The sequence below is a fragment of the Marmota marmota genome, unplaced genomic scaffold (genome assembly GCF_001458135.2).
Source record: "Marmota marmota marmota unplaced genomic scaffold, marMar, whole genome shotgun sequence".
Taxonomy (NCBI): domain Eukaryota; kingdom Metazoa; phylum Chordata; class Mammalia; order Rodentia; family Sciuridae; genus Marmota; species Marmota marmota.
The window spans coordinates 2433741-2452303 of NW_025999944.1; the positions used below are offsets into that span (position 1 = coordinate 2433741).

The following is an 18563-nucleotide window of genomic DNA, read 5'->3' on the forward strand; positions in this document are numbered from 1 at the left end:
CGGCTGTGGAGCTGGTCGCGCGCGGGCTGTTCGCCTCGAGCTCAGCGACGACGCCAGCAGCTGTCCCGCACTGGCGTGGTGTTCCCAACTACGGAAGCGGTCTTCTGAGTGGCGCTCGGTCCTCCTTGCAAAGCGCGCCCTCCCCTGCTACAACGGCACCGCGACTCGCCAGCACCCAAGCCTGCGAGGCTGTCAATGCAAGAACACCAACACCGGCTCTGAGCGCCCGGGTGCAGACCTCGGGACTGGGGGGTCCGAAGGCGGGTCGGCGGTACCGAGGGGGGAACAGGGCGCAGGTAGCGGCGGGCACCTGGTCGGTTGCAGCCGTCAGGCTGACACACTGTGGCAGACAGGAACAGAATACTGGCCCGGGAGTAATTTGCATCCTCTTTGCCAAGACCCTATTAAACAGGTGAAGCTTGTGGCTAACTGGTGCTGTGCCCCATCTTTTGCTTTTTAGGAAAGGTCTCCGTTTTCTTTTTCTACGTAGAAGATTTGAGAACTAAAAAGCCCTTAGCGATCACCAACAGAGAATCTCTGTTTTTCAAATGATGAGATAAACGCCTAAAAAGGTTAGATGACTTATCCAAGCCACACGGTGTTGTTGTTGTTTAGTATTTTCTTAGTTGTAGCTGGGCACAATACCTTTATTTATTTATTTATTTTTATGTGGTGCTCAGGATCGAACCCAGCGCGTCTCACGTGCTAGGCCAGCGCACTACCGCTGAGCCACAACCCCAGCCCCCATGCAGTGTTTTAATGACATTCAAAGCCGTGGCTGTTTTTCTTATTATTACACTTTACCTTTCTCTTCTTCCTCCTCACCCCTCTTCAACTTAAACTTCAGGGACATCCTTTTTGTTCTGTTGGTAGCACGCAGGACTAGTAATGTTGATCCTGTTGCACAAGTGAATGTACTCAACACTACTGATTAGTGTACCTAAAAAAACGGTTCAGATAACTTTTATGTATATTTTACAATTGTCTTAAAAGATGCTCAGATTTTAAGTAAACACTGAAGAGTTGAGCTGAGACATAATTTCCCATCAGAAGGTAATCTGTTTAGGGGATGTAGTTCATTGGTAGGGGCACCTACCTAGCATTGGGAGGCCCAGCCCGTCATAACAACAAAACTTCTGTGAACTGGCATAATAAATGAGACCTCCAACGACAATTTCCATTTCCTAATAAACACATAATTGTACAGCAACATTTCTTCTTTTTTAAAGACACAGTGGTCCTTAGGCTGATTCTAGGTAAGCCAGCGTGTCCTGGGGAGCCAGCAGCACCTGTGCTGAGGGTGAGGCGGCAAGGCTGGAAAAACCTCTATGCCCGTTTTGTGTATTTCCAGATCCCTGTGGCTGAGGAACCTCTGCAGATGTGCTGCTAGGTGCATTTTTATTTGATTTACACATTATCCTGTAAAGACTGTCAGGCATAGGACACATCACAGCTCTCATTGGAAGGTGCGAATGATGTAGAAATGAATGTACCGACATGACTAAACGTCCAAAATTTGTTTTTGGTGAAAAGCAAACAACAAGATATATAAATGATGATGGGGCTGGGAATGTGGCTCAAGTGATAGCACACTCACCTAGCATGCGTGAGGCATGGATTCGATTCTCAGCACCACATAAAATAAAGATATTGTGTCCACCTAAAACTAAAAAATAAATATTAAAAAAAGATATATAAATGATGATGCCTTAAAAAATAACTAGTGTTAATACATGTCATTTATGAAGACTAACATATACATAATAATAAACAAGGAGGCTACACATTCATAACAGTGAATTTCATGACTGTCTCTAGGCAGGCAGAGAGGAGAATGAGACCTGGAAATACACAAAGGACTTCTTGTTTGTTAAACACACACAAACCCAAAGTTAACATTTTAAAAAATCTCCATGGAGATATAAGTTATTTCTTATGAAAAAGTCTCTAAGGTATTAAGAATTGTAATACAAACAAAAAAAAAGAGTACATGTATAATGGCAAAAAATAAAAAGTGTCTAAGGTTTTTTGTTTTTGTTTTTTTAATGATTGAGTTCTTCTGTGTAAAAAGCAATGTTGAAGAACCACAGACATTGAGCTTTCTGTGTGTCACTATGAACACAGTAGAAATGGTGTGACTCACTCTCCTTTGGGGGAACAATAGACAGATGAGCTGCAGGAAGAAGGAGGCCCAGAAGGTTCTGTTGAGAGGAGAGACAAGAGGAACCTTTTGTCAGGGATAAAAAATATTCAAATCCAACAGGGATAAAGTGAGATTCTATGTCCCATCTCGATTTCCTTCCATGTTGTAATAGAAAGTCTTTAATTAACATGTGGGAGCATCACATAGAGGCTCTGCACTCTTGACATTGTTAAAACTGGTCTCCTTCTGGAGGAACCTGTTTTGAAATCATAAATGTTAATTGGTAATGCATGGTAATTTAGTATTACATAGGCACACCTCCCCCAGGAGCCCCCACACACCCCCTAAAGGCTTTGTTTATTCATTTACATACAACCTGCTCATGTGGAAACCTCTACCTTGGAATTCAGACAACCTGGGTTCCAATTTCAGTTTGGCCGCTTGCTGATCCTTTGTTAACTTGGATTAAGCAACCACCTCCATGAGCTCAACTTACCTTTTTCTGCTATTTAAATTGGAGTCATACAAATGTTACCTATTTAAAAACTATGAAACACAATACAAACATAAGGTTTGTAACTTCCTTTGAGTTGGAGAAGAGTACATTATTTTAGGAAACAAAAATAGCCAGGAAAGTTGTTATTTTGTTTGTTTGCTTTGGCTTGAGGGAGGGGAGATTAATGCTGCCCATAACAACTGTTTTGCCTAGGCCAAAGAAGCTTGATTCTAAAATTTTGAACTTCATGGTATTTCATGGTATTCTACAGCTCACAGATGTTGGGACTGTGAGCCTTCTATTAGTTATTTACTGCTTTTTCAAGTTTCCTTATTAGATTTCTTTTTTTATCCATATATGCTCACTCCAGTCCTTGTTACAAGGTAGATAGTCAACAAATTTAAATAATTAAATTAGACCGGATGTTAAGATTTCCAAATTTAGAGTTATTGTTATTAAGGCATGCCATCTGCTGGTTCCCTGGTGTATCTGTCACTCAGCCTGAATTCATAATCCAATAAATATAAATTGCTGGGGGAGCACTTGTGGGTTTGCATGTTGGACAATTTCCCCCACGTCTTCCCATTTCCTGCTGCAGGTGCTATTCTTCCACCGAACCAGACGCAAATTCGTTTTCCTCCAACCCTATTTTACCTATTGGCCACTCTAAAAACCCGGCAAAGTGGAGTTCGCATTTCGGAACTCCGGAGTGACCAGAATAACATAACTGGGCATGCTCAGTGGGTAAGGGCTGATCTGGAACACAACAGCAGCACGTTTTGAATGAAGGTTTCCATGCCCCTGGTTTCCGAATTGCGTACCTTCCCAGCCGAGCGTAGCATCAGGATGTCGACGTAGCTCCACCTGCTTGGTGCCCACACTTTTTAATTTTATCTCGGTGCCCAATTTTGGAGCCAGCCCTCCTGGATGTCCCGGCCAATCAAGAGACCACACATTGTTGCCTAAGAGACCCCGGATGCCAGCGACAGAATTTATAGATGGTGATTGGACTAGGAAAGCAGGGAGGGGTGGGGGCTGGAAGGAGTCAAAGAAAAAGCTGACCTAGTGCAACTATGGCAACCCCAGCACTAGAGGCTTGAAGAGGGAGCCAGCTGAAAGAGGTGAGAGCAGCGGGCAGTGCATGGGAAAGATGGAGCCTGTCTTGGAGAGCTCTTGAGTCTCCCACAGGCCTTGTCGGTGCTCCTGGGGATTACATTTTCTTCTCACATTCCAGCTACAATTCAAGTGCCAGATGCTTCATACTTGTGAAATTAACTACTAATAATTACGTGCCGGTCGAGCACCAGCTCTTGGCAGTGTATTAAGAGTGCTTGCTTTGTTTTTAACTAGATGAGTATAAGGTGAATTCGGATACCCTATTACCTGACAACCTCCTGATAATATTTGAGATTGCCTAATGATGTTACAGTGTACAGTGGATGAATTGGGTGTTAGCAGAGAAACTCAATCCTATTCTGCTCCATGAACTCCAAATACAAAGCTGGGAATCCCGAGTATTACCCCAGAACCCAGTTCATAATGTTCCAAGTTTCACTGTACATTTATTTCCACTAATTTTAATCCTCAAACCACTTTCCCCCCTCCCGTTGTATTCATTCTTTCCATTGATTTAACAAATATTTATTGAGCATCTATTTCCTAGGGCTGTGGTTAGGATTCAGATGAGCGCTCTCAGAGATTCACATAAGAAGGGCTAGGGTTTTGCGGTGTTCTCAGGGTGGTTGGGTATTTGGTGTGTCTGGACAGAGTGCATGAAAGAAGGAAGGGATGAGGCTGAAAATGTAAGTTGAGGCACAGTCATAGTGGACCCAGACTTTCCTATTCTATCCTTGTTGGTGAGCCTACAAAGGTTTTTGAATTCATAAGTGACATCACTCATATTTTTAAAAAATCTCTAACAGTAGATCATGAGCTGTATTAAGACAGAAACTCTTTGTAAGCCTAGGACAGACCTCCTAAGTCTCTAGTGAAACTGTTAATAATGGCCATGGTGTGAAAAATGGCTATGGATATCAGATTGGAAGTGGACTCACCCTGGCTGTTAAACATGGGACTGGACCCATGCGTGGGCCATGAGGCCCCTAGGCCCTCTTTCTACATTTTTATTCCAAGAAATATTAAAGACAAATTCCCATTATAGGGAAAAGAGGTCACAAAGAAAAGCAACAGCAAGACTTATCTGTGGAAGGAGGAGAGGCAACTTCCTCTGTCTTATTGACAGAGCAGGACAATTGTTTTTGTGGATGTTATTTATATATATAGGCTTCTGTCTTTTCAATAGTAGCCAGTAGTCTGTACTCTGAAATGTACATGCCTGCAAGTATGCACATTGTCCATGTTCTGGAATGGAAGGGAAAGGGAAAAATTGGAAAAGCATAATAATGAAAGATGAGGCAGGACTGTTGTCATTGAAAGGACTCTTCACCTGGCCAGACCCACCTCCTAGAAACACACTCACCTCCAGCTGCTTTGAAGAAAGCTTGGTCCAGGTGATTTCCAGCTTCCCAGAGCCAGGAGAAAGAAAACAACCAGTGCAGACCCTTGGGGCATCACTGAGAAAAGTAGCTTTTTTTTTTTTTCCTAATTTAGAAATGGTGTCCAGAATAAGTCAGATTGCTTCCTACCTAAAGTGGGAATAGAGGGAGTTTCTCAGTTTAGAGCAGGAGTTTTTAACCTAGACTAAGCAAAATTTTATGTTCATGGCATTTTTCTAAGGAGAGGATTCATAGCTCTCATTCTCAAAGACCTTTATGACTCTCAAAGAAGAACTCAAAATACCTGCTTTAAAAAGAAGAAAAGGGCCAGAGTTGTGTCTCAGCGGTAGAGCGCTCGCCTAGCACATGTGAGGCCCTGGGTTCGATCCTCAGCACCACATAAAAGTAAATTAATAAAAAATAGGTGTTGTGTCCAACTACAATAAAAAATAAAATAAAAATAAATAAAAAGAAGAAAGGTAGAACATCAATAACTATAACAAAAAGAAATATGTAATTTTTAGCTGGGCAGACCTAGACTCAGTGGCCATGCTTTGTACTTGTAATTTACCTGCTCACATGTATTTTTATTGCTTGCTGCTGATTAATAATACTGTAATGGAGTAACTTCATATGCCTTTTGTAACTTAGCTAAAAATATAGTGATTCAGATAATGAGCCAGTAGGGGCTGAGAAGAACCCAAGGACTCCTCTGAGGACACAAACACACAAACACATACATAGTGCTTTAATTAAAAGGAGGCAGATGTACACTAGACAACTAAAACCTACAGATTTCCCTGAATAAACTCAAGTCTGTCCATCTCCAAAGCCTCAACTTTGTTCATTACACCATCTGTTTCCAAAATATGTATGCATCAGCCTGGAAGTTTTGTGACTTGGATGTCAGACAGTTAAGAAGGAGGAGGAGAGTTACTATCACAGGGACAAGAATGAAGTGTTTACTATTGTACTTTTTTTTTTTTTTTTAGTTGTAGATGGACGCAATACCTTTATTTTATTTATCTTTATATGGTGCTGAGGATCAAACCAGGGCCCAACACATGTGAGATGAGCACTCTACCACCGAGCCACAACCCCAGCTCTGCACTCTGATTCTATATTTAAATATTTCTCTTTCTTAGCTAGGAGAGATTTTGTATGCCCAGCCCCCATTCTGTGATCCAATGAAAGCAGACTGAGACTGGCCTGGGCATGAAACCTGGCTCTAGCACTTGCTGTCTGTGTCACCTTGACTTCACCTGTGAAGTCACCTGTCTGTGTGTGACTTCACCTGTGAAATGAGCTAAAACCTACCACCTTACTAACTCATGAACTTACCCTGAGCATACATGTAAAGTGCCTCACGTTTAAGATGCTCCCAGCGAGTGCTCTTCCCATCCATTATTCTGCCATCATTCCAAAATTACATGGCATTGGTATTTTTAATATTGTCAGGGTTATGTGTTTTGTTTATTCCAACAGGTATAGTCTTCTTTTTGGAAGAATATTCAGTTATTGCATGATGGCATTTGCACCTCCGAAGAATATAGAATGTCCTAAAATGCAGATAAAGATGAGTACCTGGACACCCCTCAACCACCAGGTTTTGAATAACCAGGTGAGTGGCCAGAATATCTTCATCAGTTGGATCCATGTCTTAAAGAAAAAACTGATAGTAAAATTTTGGTTATCATAATATAAACAGGGGCCAGGCCCAATCACACCTATAATCCTGTAATCCCATGTACTCAGAAGGCTGAGGCAAGAGGATCACAAGTTCAAGGTCAGCCTCAACAATGTAGCAAGACCCTGTCTCAAAATAAAAAATACAAAGAACTGGGGATGTAGCCCAGTGGTAAAGTACCCCTGGGTTCAACCCCAGCACTAATATATATAATACATATATAATACATATTACATATAATATATATTTATAGGTATATGTGTATAGTGGATATATGTAAATTTATTTATGTGTTATATATTAGATATATGTATGATATATCTGTATAAATAGGAATTATTTAGTATTGTGTGATGGATGAAGTAAAGACAACAAAGGATTTACTATAAAAAATTTATCGAGGGCTGGGGCTGTAGCTCAGTGGTAGAACACTTGCCTAGCACATGTGAGGCACTGGGTTCAATCCTTAAGCACCACATAAAAATAAACAAGTAAAATAAAGTCCCTCTTCAACCTCAAAATTTTTTTTATAAATTTATTGAAGCTTTGCTATGTGGGCTGAACTGGCAATAGACACAGAGTCCCTTGCTTAAGAAGAAAGTGGCTTTGATTTGTACTTTCTTGCAAAGTCGCTCCTGGTCTCTCTCATCTCAGTTGCCTTTTGTCTTCCATCACTGGTTCTCCTCTAGAACTACCAGAACTGGAGGAGAAGAGGAGAGGGTGGTATTCAAAGAGTTCCCCAAAAGAGGTTTTCTTGCTAGAGTTGAGGTCACTGGGTAATGCTGCATATGAAATGTACCAAATGCATAAATTTTGACCTATTGCTCATACTATTCCAGTTCTCCTAAGAATATTTCCCGTATACATTTTGGGGAAATTAGTAAAATGCACCAAACCAAGCATTGCAGCGGGTGGCTAGGGTGTGAGATTGGCCAGCCTCTGGGGGTATCCATTCCTGCTTCGGTGAGGAGTGAAAGTTACCAGTAGGTCTGTGAGCTCCTAATAGCAATCACTATATATAAGGACCACATCAGACAGTAGAACGAATCAGACATAACTTTCCTATGTTCATATATGAATACACAACCATGAAACTCCACATCATGTACAACCACAGAATGGGATCCTAATTAGAATAAATTATACTCCATGTATGTATAATATATCAAAATATACTCTACTATTATGTATATCTAAAAATAACAAATTTTAAAAAAAGAAAATAGCAGGGAGAATATTATGAGAGTGGATGGGGGAGGGGAGGGGTAAAGGAGAGTAATGGGGGGGTTGGATATGGTCAAAGTACGTTACATGCTGTATGATATGCCACAAGGAAACCCATTATTCTGTATAATTAAAATGCACTAATAAAAAATGAAAAATAAATAAATTATGACCAAATAGTTAGCAGTAAAATACAATCAACCTGTATAAAACTGACCTCATTGTCTTGTTCCTACACAACAGTTCCTCCTCCTGAACACCGCTTTACATCATGTTATTCAGATCAAAAATCTTCCTTCTCCCTGTTGGGTCTGGGAGTTGGTTTTTCCCCCAATTTACAAGCTAAGAAATTAGCCTGTTGCTTATGAAGCAGATGACATTGCTATATCACAGTAAAAGAGACAGATTCCTGGGCCAGAGACAAAGAACATTACCCACAGCACAGCACTCAGGATGAGCAGCATGTTCCCCCTAGCTCTTTTGGTCAACCTCGTCCCACAGGGGTGATGCAGAGGGCCCGGATGCATGTCACGGTTGTAGTGGGTGATGCAGTGGGTGAGCGTTATAGTACGCATAAGCAAGCCTGCTCATCCCTCAGGATTGCCTTCCTGCAATCCAACCTGGATTTGCAGGTGCTCAGGGCTTTGCATTCTTGGCATGGGCAAGACATTCAAGAGCAGCAGAGGCCCATGGAGAAGTGTCTACCATCTTGCCTCCACATCCGGTTCATCTTCAAGTCCTGTGAATCTTCCTCCTTGACTTCTCATTCAGGCACCTTTTCTCCATCCGCCTGTGAACCTCCAGCTCCACATTCTCAGATCAGATCCCGGGGATCCCTTGCCATATTGCAAGGGGTAATCCCCTAGCTGGTTTTACTACCTCTGTTCGTACCTACCAATCTTCTGTTGGGGTCCCAGGATGATCTTCCTAGAATACCAATCCTATTACATGAAACTGAAAATGGGCCCCACTCAAAAGGGTGACTTCCAATCCCCATGCATATCCTTGAGGCCCCTTCATAGACTAACTTCAGCTACCCTCCCGGCTCCACCCATCCTACTCCTCCTCAGCTCTAATGCATCAGGCTGAGGTTCTCCCTTGTGTCTCCAGTGCCTGGGATGATCCTGGAGCACAGTAGGTAGAGCCAGCGCAGATCCCTCCTGGTACCCTTTCATTGACTCTCCTCTTCTGATCCCGTCATCGTCTTCCTTAGCCCAGAGTCAGCCCTTTACTTCTCTAACCCTGACAGATGTGCTAATCCCTCCAGCAAAGCCGCCTCTCAGTATTCTCTGCTCCTCTGACTTGAAACACCAGCGATTTCTAAGAGATAGAAGAGCTGGGCAGGAATGGGAATAGTGAGAAATAAAATGAAGAGAGCCTAAAAAGGAAAAAGATAAGGAAATTGGGGTTTGGGGGTGCAAAAGAACCAAAAGGAAAGGCAGATAGAAAGGTTGATCCTGCTTTTATCTATAGCCATGAACACCAAACAAGAATGTTGAAAATCTTTTTCTTTCCCTGTAACAATTATTTACTGAGCACCTGTTTGCAACACTCTTGGTGCACCGACAGTTTATATAACAGCTTATCTGCTTTCCCCAAAAAACTTCAGTGTTTAATTTTGAAATCTGTTTTCCAATAGAATTGTGAAGGTTTTACTCACATGTGAAAAAGTGACTTGAATTGAAATATAAATTTGTTGGATGCCCTGATTTCCAGAAAATTTTCTTGAAAAATCAAGAGTCTTGATCAATGTAGCTGACATGGAAAAGAAATTGATTTAATGGCCAAAAAACACCTGAATGGGGCTGAGGACATAGCTCAGTGGTAGAGCACTTGCCTAGCATGTATGAGGCACTGGGTTTGATTTATAAATAAATAAAATAAAGGTATTGTGTCTATCTACAACAAAACAAAACAAACAAAAACCTGAGTGCTTTTCACAGGTTGGGTAACTAGAGATATGGTTTTTTGGTTTGTTGTTGTTTTTTCTGGTGGCTCTAGGGATTGAATCCAGGGCCTAAAGAATGCTAGGGAAGTGCTCTACCACTGAACTATACTCCCAACCCCAGGAAGCAGATTCTGAGATGAACATTTAAAGATCACCTGCAGGGTAGGAGAAGGGAGGCAGAGAAAGATGTGGGGTTTGGGGCAAAGGAAGAAGGTAGGCTGGAATGTACCTCCACAAGGCCTCTATGACCCCATGGTATACCCTGAAGCCACCTGGTCACCCAGTGTTTTAGTCAGCTTTTTCACTGCTGTGACTAAAGGATCTGACCAGAACAACTAAAGAGGAGGAATAGTTTATTTGAGGTCTCACGGTTTCAGAGGTCTTATTCCATAGAAGGCTGGCTCCATTCCTCCAGGCTCTAGATGAGGCAGAATATCATGGTGGGAAAGGGTGGTGGAGGAAAGCAGCTCACATCATGGTGACCAGGAGGCAGAGAGAGAGACTCCACTCTCCAGATACAAATATATACCCCATAACTATGCCCCAATTCCCACCTTCTGCAGCCACACCCTACCACTTCACTTAATCCCATGAGGGATTAATTCACTAATTGGGTTAAAACTCTCACAACCCAATCATTTCTCCTCTGAACCTTCTTGCAGTGTCTCACGTGTGAGCTTTTGGGAGAAACCTTACATCCAAATCATAAACCCAGAGTGATCTTACAATCCAGCAAGGGGGTCAGTCCTTCACACTTCCATACTGACCATTGAGTGGATGTTAGCTGCTCCCTCCTCTCAAGAAGGCCTGACCTCGGCAAGGCAGCTCTCTCAAGCTCATGGCTGTCAATCAACAGCCTCCCCGCCAGGTGCAGGAATAAATCCTCCAGTCGTGGGGTGGAGTCACTACATCACAGCAAGTCTTACATTGCCTTATCTTGTTTTGTTAATGGATTTTGTCACATTTACTGATAATTTCTAGAGAAAACATTTGTTTTATTGTTTAGAACTACCCTGTTCCAAAAACTTATATTTTGGTTTAATTAGGTTCTAGTGTTGAGTAAAATTTTTCCTTTAAAAATTGTTGCACATGCTGAGTGCAGTGGCACATGCCTGTAAATTTCAGAGACTCTGGATGCTGAGGCAGAAGGATTACAAGTTTGAAGCCAGCCTCATCAACTTAACAAGACCCTCACCAACTTAGCAAGACCTTGTCTCAAAAAAAAAAAAAAAAAGTTCTGGGGATATAGCTGAGTGGTAAAGTGTCCTTGGGTTCAATCCCCAGTACAAAAAAAAAAAAGCCCAAAAGATAACTTTGCATGAGTGTAACACACACACACACACACACACATATCAACGTGCATAGACCGTATATAGAATTTGTATATGATGAGCATGCCTGTAATCCCAGCAGCTTGGGAGGCTGAGGCAGGAGGATCATGGGTTCAAAGCCAACCTCAGCAAAACTGAGGTGCTAAGCAACCCACTGAGACCCTGTCTCTAAATAAAATACAAAATAAGGCTGGGGATATGGCTCAGTGGTTGGGTGCCCCTTAGTTCAATCCCCAGTACCTCCCCCCAAAAAAGATTTATATATGATTATACAAAAAAAAAAAAAGGAGGGCTGGGGATGTGGCTCAGGCGGTAGCGCGCTCGCCTGGCATGCGTGCGGCCCGGGTTCGATCCTCAGCACCACATACAAACAAAGATGTTGTGTCTGCCAAAAAATAAATATTAAAAAAAAAAAAGGAATTGTATATGTCTATGATTCCCCAAAAAAGTTAGAAGGGTATTGGTGGCTGGAGGAGGGTGTCTGTAGAAGAGACCAGATTTCATTTGTTTACTTTTATGGTGCACTATGTTTCAAATTTTAATTTTAAAGTGAATACAAATAAAACAAAGAACAATGACTTTAGGAACTGAAAATGTGCTCCAGATCAGCGTCCCAATAATTTCCTGCAGGCCTTGAGAAAGTCACTACCATTTCTGAACGCTGTCTCCTTTGTAAAATGAATGGTTTAGGTCAGGTGACCTCCAAGGTCCCTTTCATATCTAACATTCCGACTGTGTAAAAGGAATTAAAAATAGATGTCCAAGGACACGGTGGCCAAAAGGCAACCACACAGTAATTTCAAGGGGTTTTCTACACTTCAAAACCAGGACATTGCCACCAAAGATCAATGCAATCGTGAGATCCAAGTTCGTTTTTGTTCGAGTCTTGTCTTCTATTCTGTGGTACAATGTGAAGTACATAACTATCTCTGACTAAAATAAGAGTCACAGGATTTTAACTTCACAGCAGGCTTTAAGCAGAGAGACTGAATTCAAATTTAGATGCCTTCAAAAAACAAAAATGCAGTAGATTACAAAGTAATGCAAGCATGAGAACTTTAAGTGGAGGAATGCTTTAAAAGTATGGACCTCTTTGCCAAACAATGTCATCATTAAAAATGATCCTTACTACTGACAAAAAGTAACATGCTGACAAATGGGTTGATTTGATTGGCTCTAGCAATCATTTTACTATGTACACCTTAAATATATACCATTGAAAGAAAGAAAAACAAGCGATCCACATTTATTTCTTTGTCTGCATTTCTTTTCTTTAATCCACATTTCCTTTTTTTTATTAAAAAATTTTTTTAAACCTGTACTTATTTATTTTTATTCGGTGCTGAGGATCAAATCCAGTGCCTCAAACATGCTAGGCAAGCACTCTATCACTGAGCCCCAATCCCAGCCCCATAATCCACATTTCTTTTAGAGACAATTTATACATGTAGTACATTACATGTTAAAATGGTTTTGTGAGAAAAGGCACCTTGTTGCCATCAATCAGCCATAATTTAGGAACCCTGAAATATCTCCCTCCTACGCTGTAATGATGTCACATGGTGAAATATGTAATTGCAGTGTCAACAGACTAAAATAACAACCGTGGGATTTTGACTTAACAGCAGGCTCTGGGTAAACTGTGATATAAACAGACTGCAGCATTCTGCATGAAAGGAAGATCCGTTTTAATACTTCCATTTTGCATAGACATTTTGTCTTCCAGCTCTTCAAAATGAAGAACCTGATTGCAAATCTTTGGAGTGAGGATTCGCTCCAAATTGGGGACCGTAAGACCATCAGCCCCTACCAAGGACCTGACAATGAAATGGTTAGCTCCAAATCATCTTCCTTGTCAAAGGTCATGTCAGAACCTGATCTGAGGTCTTTTGATTTCCAGTCTGGTGCTTCTCATCTACCCCTTCACGCCCACCAGTTTCGACTTGGGTGTAGACGCCTGAATGACTGGGTTTGCCCTGACCCTACTCATACAGTGCCTTTGCTTCAGTCAGAGTAACACTTCTACTCCCACCTCATTCCCTTCCTGCTGCATTTAAATTTTTTTTTCTTTTCTCTTTCTTGTCTTTTTAAGTTAGTTGTAGATGGACCCAATACCTTTGTTTCATTTATTTATTTTTTGTGGTGTTCAGGATCTAACCCAGTGCCTCACATGTGCTAGGCAAGTGCTCTGCCACTGAGCCCCAGCCCCAGCCCCCTGCTGCGTTTTTATAGACTATCCTGCCCCTCCCAGTGAGTGTCCTCTGCTTCCTATGAGCCACAACATTGGTGGATACCATGAGGGTGCATCCCAACCTCCTTTTCAAATCTCAGTTGTGGCTCAGAACCTAGGCTTCTTCCCATTGTCAGACACAAGTTCATGGAGAATTTAGGGCTGGAATTCAGGATGGGGAAGACCCAAATTCTAGTGAGGGACCAAGTGTAGAGGGGAATTGAACAGAGTTTACAACCAGTAATTTTTAAAATATCTATGAAAATAACCTCTTTGGTCTTCAGCTTGTCCTTTCTAAAATAAGGAAATCTAACAAAAAGAGCTTTAGGATTTCTTTTAGCTCTGAAATGCTATGACTTCTGAAGCTCTCTGTGGTTATTCAGTTGGCTAGTCTAGGATCTGCTCTGGAACCTGCACCGGCTGGCTCTGTGGAGCATGCAGGAGAAAGGGGTTCTGGTGGGCTTGGGATCAGAGCCCACAGAGAGCACGTTCAAAAACTGTGGAGCTCAGTGCAGCATGCCTGGGGAGGGAGCTTGCTGGCAAGCTGGCCACCCTGGTGGCTTGGGTTGGGCAACAGGTGACCAATCTGGAAGAGTTCAGGATGTGCTGGAATCCAGATTTTTAAAAATCTCCTGTGTTCCACAGCTTCTCTTCTGTTTTTGTCTAGAAATTCTGAGTTTGTCTATTGCCCTTATTTGTCCTGGTGGCAGTTTATTGTGGGGAGGGATCTTCTTTTTCTTCTTCTAAATGTGTGAAGCGTCTACCTGTGATGGAGAGATACCCCAGACAGGTGCAAAAGCAGCATTTCACTGGTCCCCAGTCGGTTGTTGAAGCAGTTATTTCAGTTCCTGTTTCATATGCTCCTGGCAACCAGAGTTTGAGAGTCTAAAAAGGAAAGGAAAGCATTATGGAGCCGTAAAACCCGCTCCTCGTCCTCCCCCATAAAAAGGGAAGAAATAGGTCTGAGCCGCCTCTCCAAGCAGGGACATTCTTGCAGTGCTGGAATTTAGGTAGTGCCAAGGAGAAGGGGAAAACATCCATCTGATTCTGAAAGCTGACAGAGGGTGTATGTGTTGGAGGGAGAGAGACATTCACATATGTTCATTACTGTCTCTTCCTCTTCTCAAACCCCCTCCTCTGCCAAACATACCCACATTAGTCTTCCCCTCCTCACTTGCTCAGATCAACATATGCACTGATGCTCAGAAAAACACCTAGACACCAACATATAAATACAGTCCCACTGTACTGCTACATCCATAAGGATATCCAGTCTCACAACCACATGCATTCAGTTCAACAAACATGGCTGCTTGTACCACGCCATGGACAGCCCTGCACGTTGGACATGGCAACATGAAGGAGGGAGGCATGGTTTCTATCCACACAGTGCGTAAAAATAAACCTCTACAGCTGAATATGCAGTCGCAAGCCCAGAGGTACCCAGAAATTACTAACCCTACAAACATAATAAGTACCACAACACCCATTTATATGTGTACACACTGAAATATAAAATCAAAGCTGCTCATTCATAAATTTTATAAATTCTCACACCACTAGTGTTGATATGTTTTGGAGGGAGAGCACCATTTTTCCTTTTTTTTCCCCCTTTGTTAGTTTGTTTATCTCCTTTCACAAATTAAAATTGACTTCTCTTTATAATTCCATTTTTTTCTTATTTCTCTTAAAGAACAATCATTCTTTTTTACGTATTTCACATGGAGAAATACATTGCCTATGTTAAAAATAAGTAAAGTACCCTTCCGGGAATGACACCGGATTCTTCATACTGAGTTGACGTAGTGAATACTTATTTACTGATCCTTCAATGATGCTGTTCTTGTAATGGATATTTTGAACCATGATATATGAAGTCACCCAATTCTCTCTTACCTATTGCAGGTATTTGAAGAAAGAAAAGCTCTGCTTGGAAAATGGGTAAGCATTTAAAACATGGCTATTTCTGCATTATCATCTGCTGTAGTCTGTAGTTTGTTCAGGCTGCTATAATAAAAACCATAGACTGAGTGCCTTGTAAACAACAGATGTTGATTTTTCTTAGTTCTGGGGCTTGAAGTCCAAGGTCAGGGTGCTGGCATATTCAGTGTCTGGTGAGTCTTCTCCAAGGCCAGCCATCTCGCTGTGTCCTGCTATGGCAGAAAAGGGGAGAGAGCTCTCTGGGTTCTCTTTTATAAGAGCACTAATCCCCCTCATGAGGGCTCCACCCTTATGACCTAATCACCCCAAGGCTCCTGCCTCCTAATCCCGTCACACTGGAGTTTAGGATGTCAGTATATAAATTTGAAGGACACAAATACTCAGTCTATGGCATTATCACAGAGCCCCAAGAATTCAGCCTGGACTTCATACGGCCGTGTGCATGCTCATTTCCTGAGAAGCATGACTGCTAGGGTTCAGTCAGGAGACAGGAATCATGCTATTTTAACAGACAGAATTTAATGAAAGGATAGATTTAAGAAATATTAGAAAATGGAAAACCTGAGAAGGGAGCGCTGAGTTTCCATGGTGATAGAGCTGGGGTACTACCAGCCACACTGATACCCCAAGGGTTCAGAGGGAGGACCTCCAGCCCAAAGTTCTAAGGAATAGAGTAGCTGACTTCACAGCCAGCTACTTCTGCTTGTGTGAGGGAGCATGACAGTGTTCAGGGGTGAAAAAACACCTGGACCCTGGAGTCAACTGCTACCATCAGGGAAAAGAGTCCAGATGATTCTCCCAGGAACAGCAAGCAAACGGAGAGGAGTGTGTCTCTTCTTCCTTAGTTGCCCCCTAGTCCCTCCCCACAGGCAGCACTTAGTGGCAGCTGGCTGTCAAAGAAGAAATATGGCTGCAGAGCCCCAGCCTCCTGTGCTCACAAAGGAGAATATAGACATTGGGGTTTGGGCCTGAGAGGAGGATGGTCCTTAGTAACCAGCACAGTTCACTCAGCACTCCACATCCTTTTATCCTCCACCTGTATTGAACTTCACAAGTGAACTCTAACAACCTCGTGCTTTTGCCTACCAAAGTACAAATATCCTTCATCACTAATAAGAACTTTCTCATCTGTTACTCAAATGGGGAGACTGAGAATCCCAATGGTCATGGTCCATCCCTGGATCTATATATCTGGGCAATGTATGTTACTTGTCAAATTCCTCTACAGTCCCTCCTAAATGTTCTCTGCTACCCAGGAGAATTGAAAACATGTGGTCATACAAAAACTCACACAAAAATGTCCACAGCAGCAACATTCAGTACAGTCATAAAGTGTAAGTGGTCCAAATGTCCATCAATAGATGAATGAATAGATGAAATGTGGTGTGAGCACATGATGGGAATATTTATTCAGCTATAAAAAAAAAGGAAATTCTGACACATATCACAACCTGGATGAACGTTGAAGACATTGTGCTAATTGAAATAAGCCAGCCACAAGAACAAAAGTGGAGTAGAGATCATCAGGGGATGGGGAGTTGGTGTTTAAGGGGCACAGAGTTCAGGATGATGAAAAAGTTCTGGAGAGGGTGATGGTTGCACAACAGCATATCTAATCTCACTGGACTGTACTCTTGTAAATGGTTAAAGGGGTAAATCTTAGATATATTTTAGCAAAACTAAAAAGTAAGGGTTAAAAAAAAAAAAAAGGAATGAAGCACTGATGCATGCTGCAACACGGATGGACTGTGTAAACATTTTACTGAGTGAAAGAAGCCAAACAGAGACAACATATGGTGTGTGATTCCATTTATATGAAATGTCCATAATGGCAAATATACAGAGACAGAAAGAGATATTAGCAGTTTCCAAGGAATAGGGGAAGAAGGACATGGAAAGTGACTGTAATGGGCCCGGGGTTTCTTTCTGGGGAATGAAGTGCTCTGAGATTAGATTCTATGGAATGTGATTTATATTCAAATTTTTAAAAGACCAAGACTCTGAGGTTCATTTGGCTAAAGACTAATGGAAAGTACTAGTTCTGGATCTTTTCTGTATTGTTCTGGAAACCCCCGTTGTAGGGATATTTATTAAGTTTTTTAAAAAATCATACATTTTTAAAATTGTATACATAATGTAATCCTCTGTAAGGATGCACATGAAAAGGGGTAATATCAATTTTCTCCAGGGAGGAGAATTTTGTATCTGGAACAGGATGGAAATGACTTGTTTCATTGAATAGCCTTTTATACCTTATGGTATTTTTTTTTCTTTCAGTACTGGGGATTGAATCCAGGGGAACTCTGTCACCAAGCTTCACCCCGGCTCTGTTCATTTTGAGACAGGGGCTTGCTAAATAGCCCAGGCTGGCTTTGAACTCGCAATCCTCCTGCCTCAGCCTCCCAAGTAGCTGGAATTGCAGGAGTGTACCACCACACTCAGCCTATACCTTATAATCACAAAATAATAGTAAAAAAATTCTCAAAATAATAAAATTTGGGGCTGGGGTTGTGGCTCAGTGGTAGAACTCTCCCCTAGCACGTGTAAGGTGCTGGGTTTGATCCTCAGCACCGCATAAAAATAAATAAGTAAAATAAAGGTATTGTGTCCACCTACAGCTAAATTTTTTTTAAATAATAATAATAATAAAATATCACCATAGTGAATCTTCAGATCATGTACAACCACAAGACTGGGATCCTAATTAGAATAAGATGTATTCCGTATTTGTATAAATATGTCAAAATATACTCTCCTCTCATGTATAACTAAAAAGAACAAATAAAAAAAAAACTATAAGCAAAAATAAATAAATAAAATTTTACGTTAAAAATGTACCAAAAAGCCAGGCGTGATGGCACAAGCCTGTAATCCCGGCAGCTCAGGAGGCTGAGCTAGGAGGATTGTGAGTTCAAAGTCAGCCTCAGTAGCTTCGAGGCACTAAGCAACTCAGTGAGACCCTGTTTCTAAATAAAATACAAAATAAGGGTGGAGATGTGGCTTAGTGGTTTAGTGCCCCTGAGCTCAATCCCTGGTACATCCCCACCCCCCCTACCCGCCCCCTTCAA

General features: G+C 41.8%; 1 protein-coding gene and 1 long non-coding RNA gene across 6 annotated transcripts in view; one reads left to right on the forward strand and one right to left on the reverse strand.

Moving 5' to 3' along the window:
• Positions 1 to 2959: 2959 nt before the first annotated feature.
• Positions 2960 to 18563, forward strand: part of Fbxo16 (F-box protein 16) — a 51973-nt gene continuing 36369 nt past the window's right edge. The window contains exons 1-4 of one of the 5 annotated variants that reach the window (XM_048801508.1): positions 2960 to 3760; positions 6620 to 6755; positions 13051 to 13155; positions 15460 to 15495. In XM_048801508.1, coding sequence (XP_048657465.1) covers positions 6657 to 6755; positions 13051 to 13155; positions 15460 to 15495 — 240 coding nt within the window. In that variant the 5' untranslated portion in view covers positions 2960 to 3760; positions 6620 to 6656. The remainder of the gene's footprint in view (positions 3761 to 6619; positions 6756 to 13050; positions 13156 to 15459; positions 15496 to 18563) is intronic. The other 4 variants (XM_048801509.1, XM_048801507.1, XM_048801505.1 and 1 more) reach the window with 4 other exon arrangements.
• Positions 12646 to 18563, reverse strand: part of LOC125616378 — an 8011-nt gene continuing 2093 nt past the window's right edge. The window contains exons 3-4 of the long non-coding RNA XR_007347007.1: positions 15451 to 15707; positions 12646 to 14439 (exon numbers count right to left, since the gene is read on the reverse strand). This is a non-coding gene — a long non-coding RNA (uncharacterized LOC125616378). The remainder of the gene's footprint in view (positions 14440 to 15450; positions 15708 to 18563) is intronic.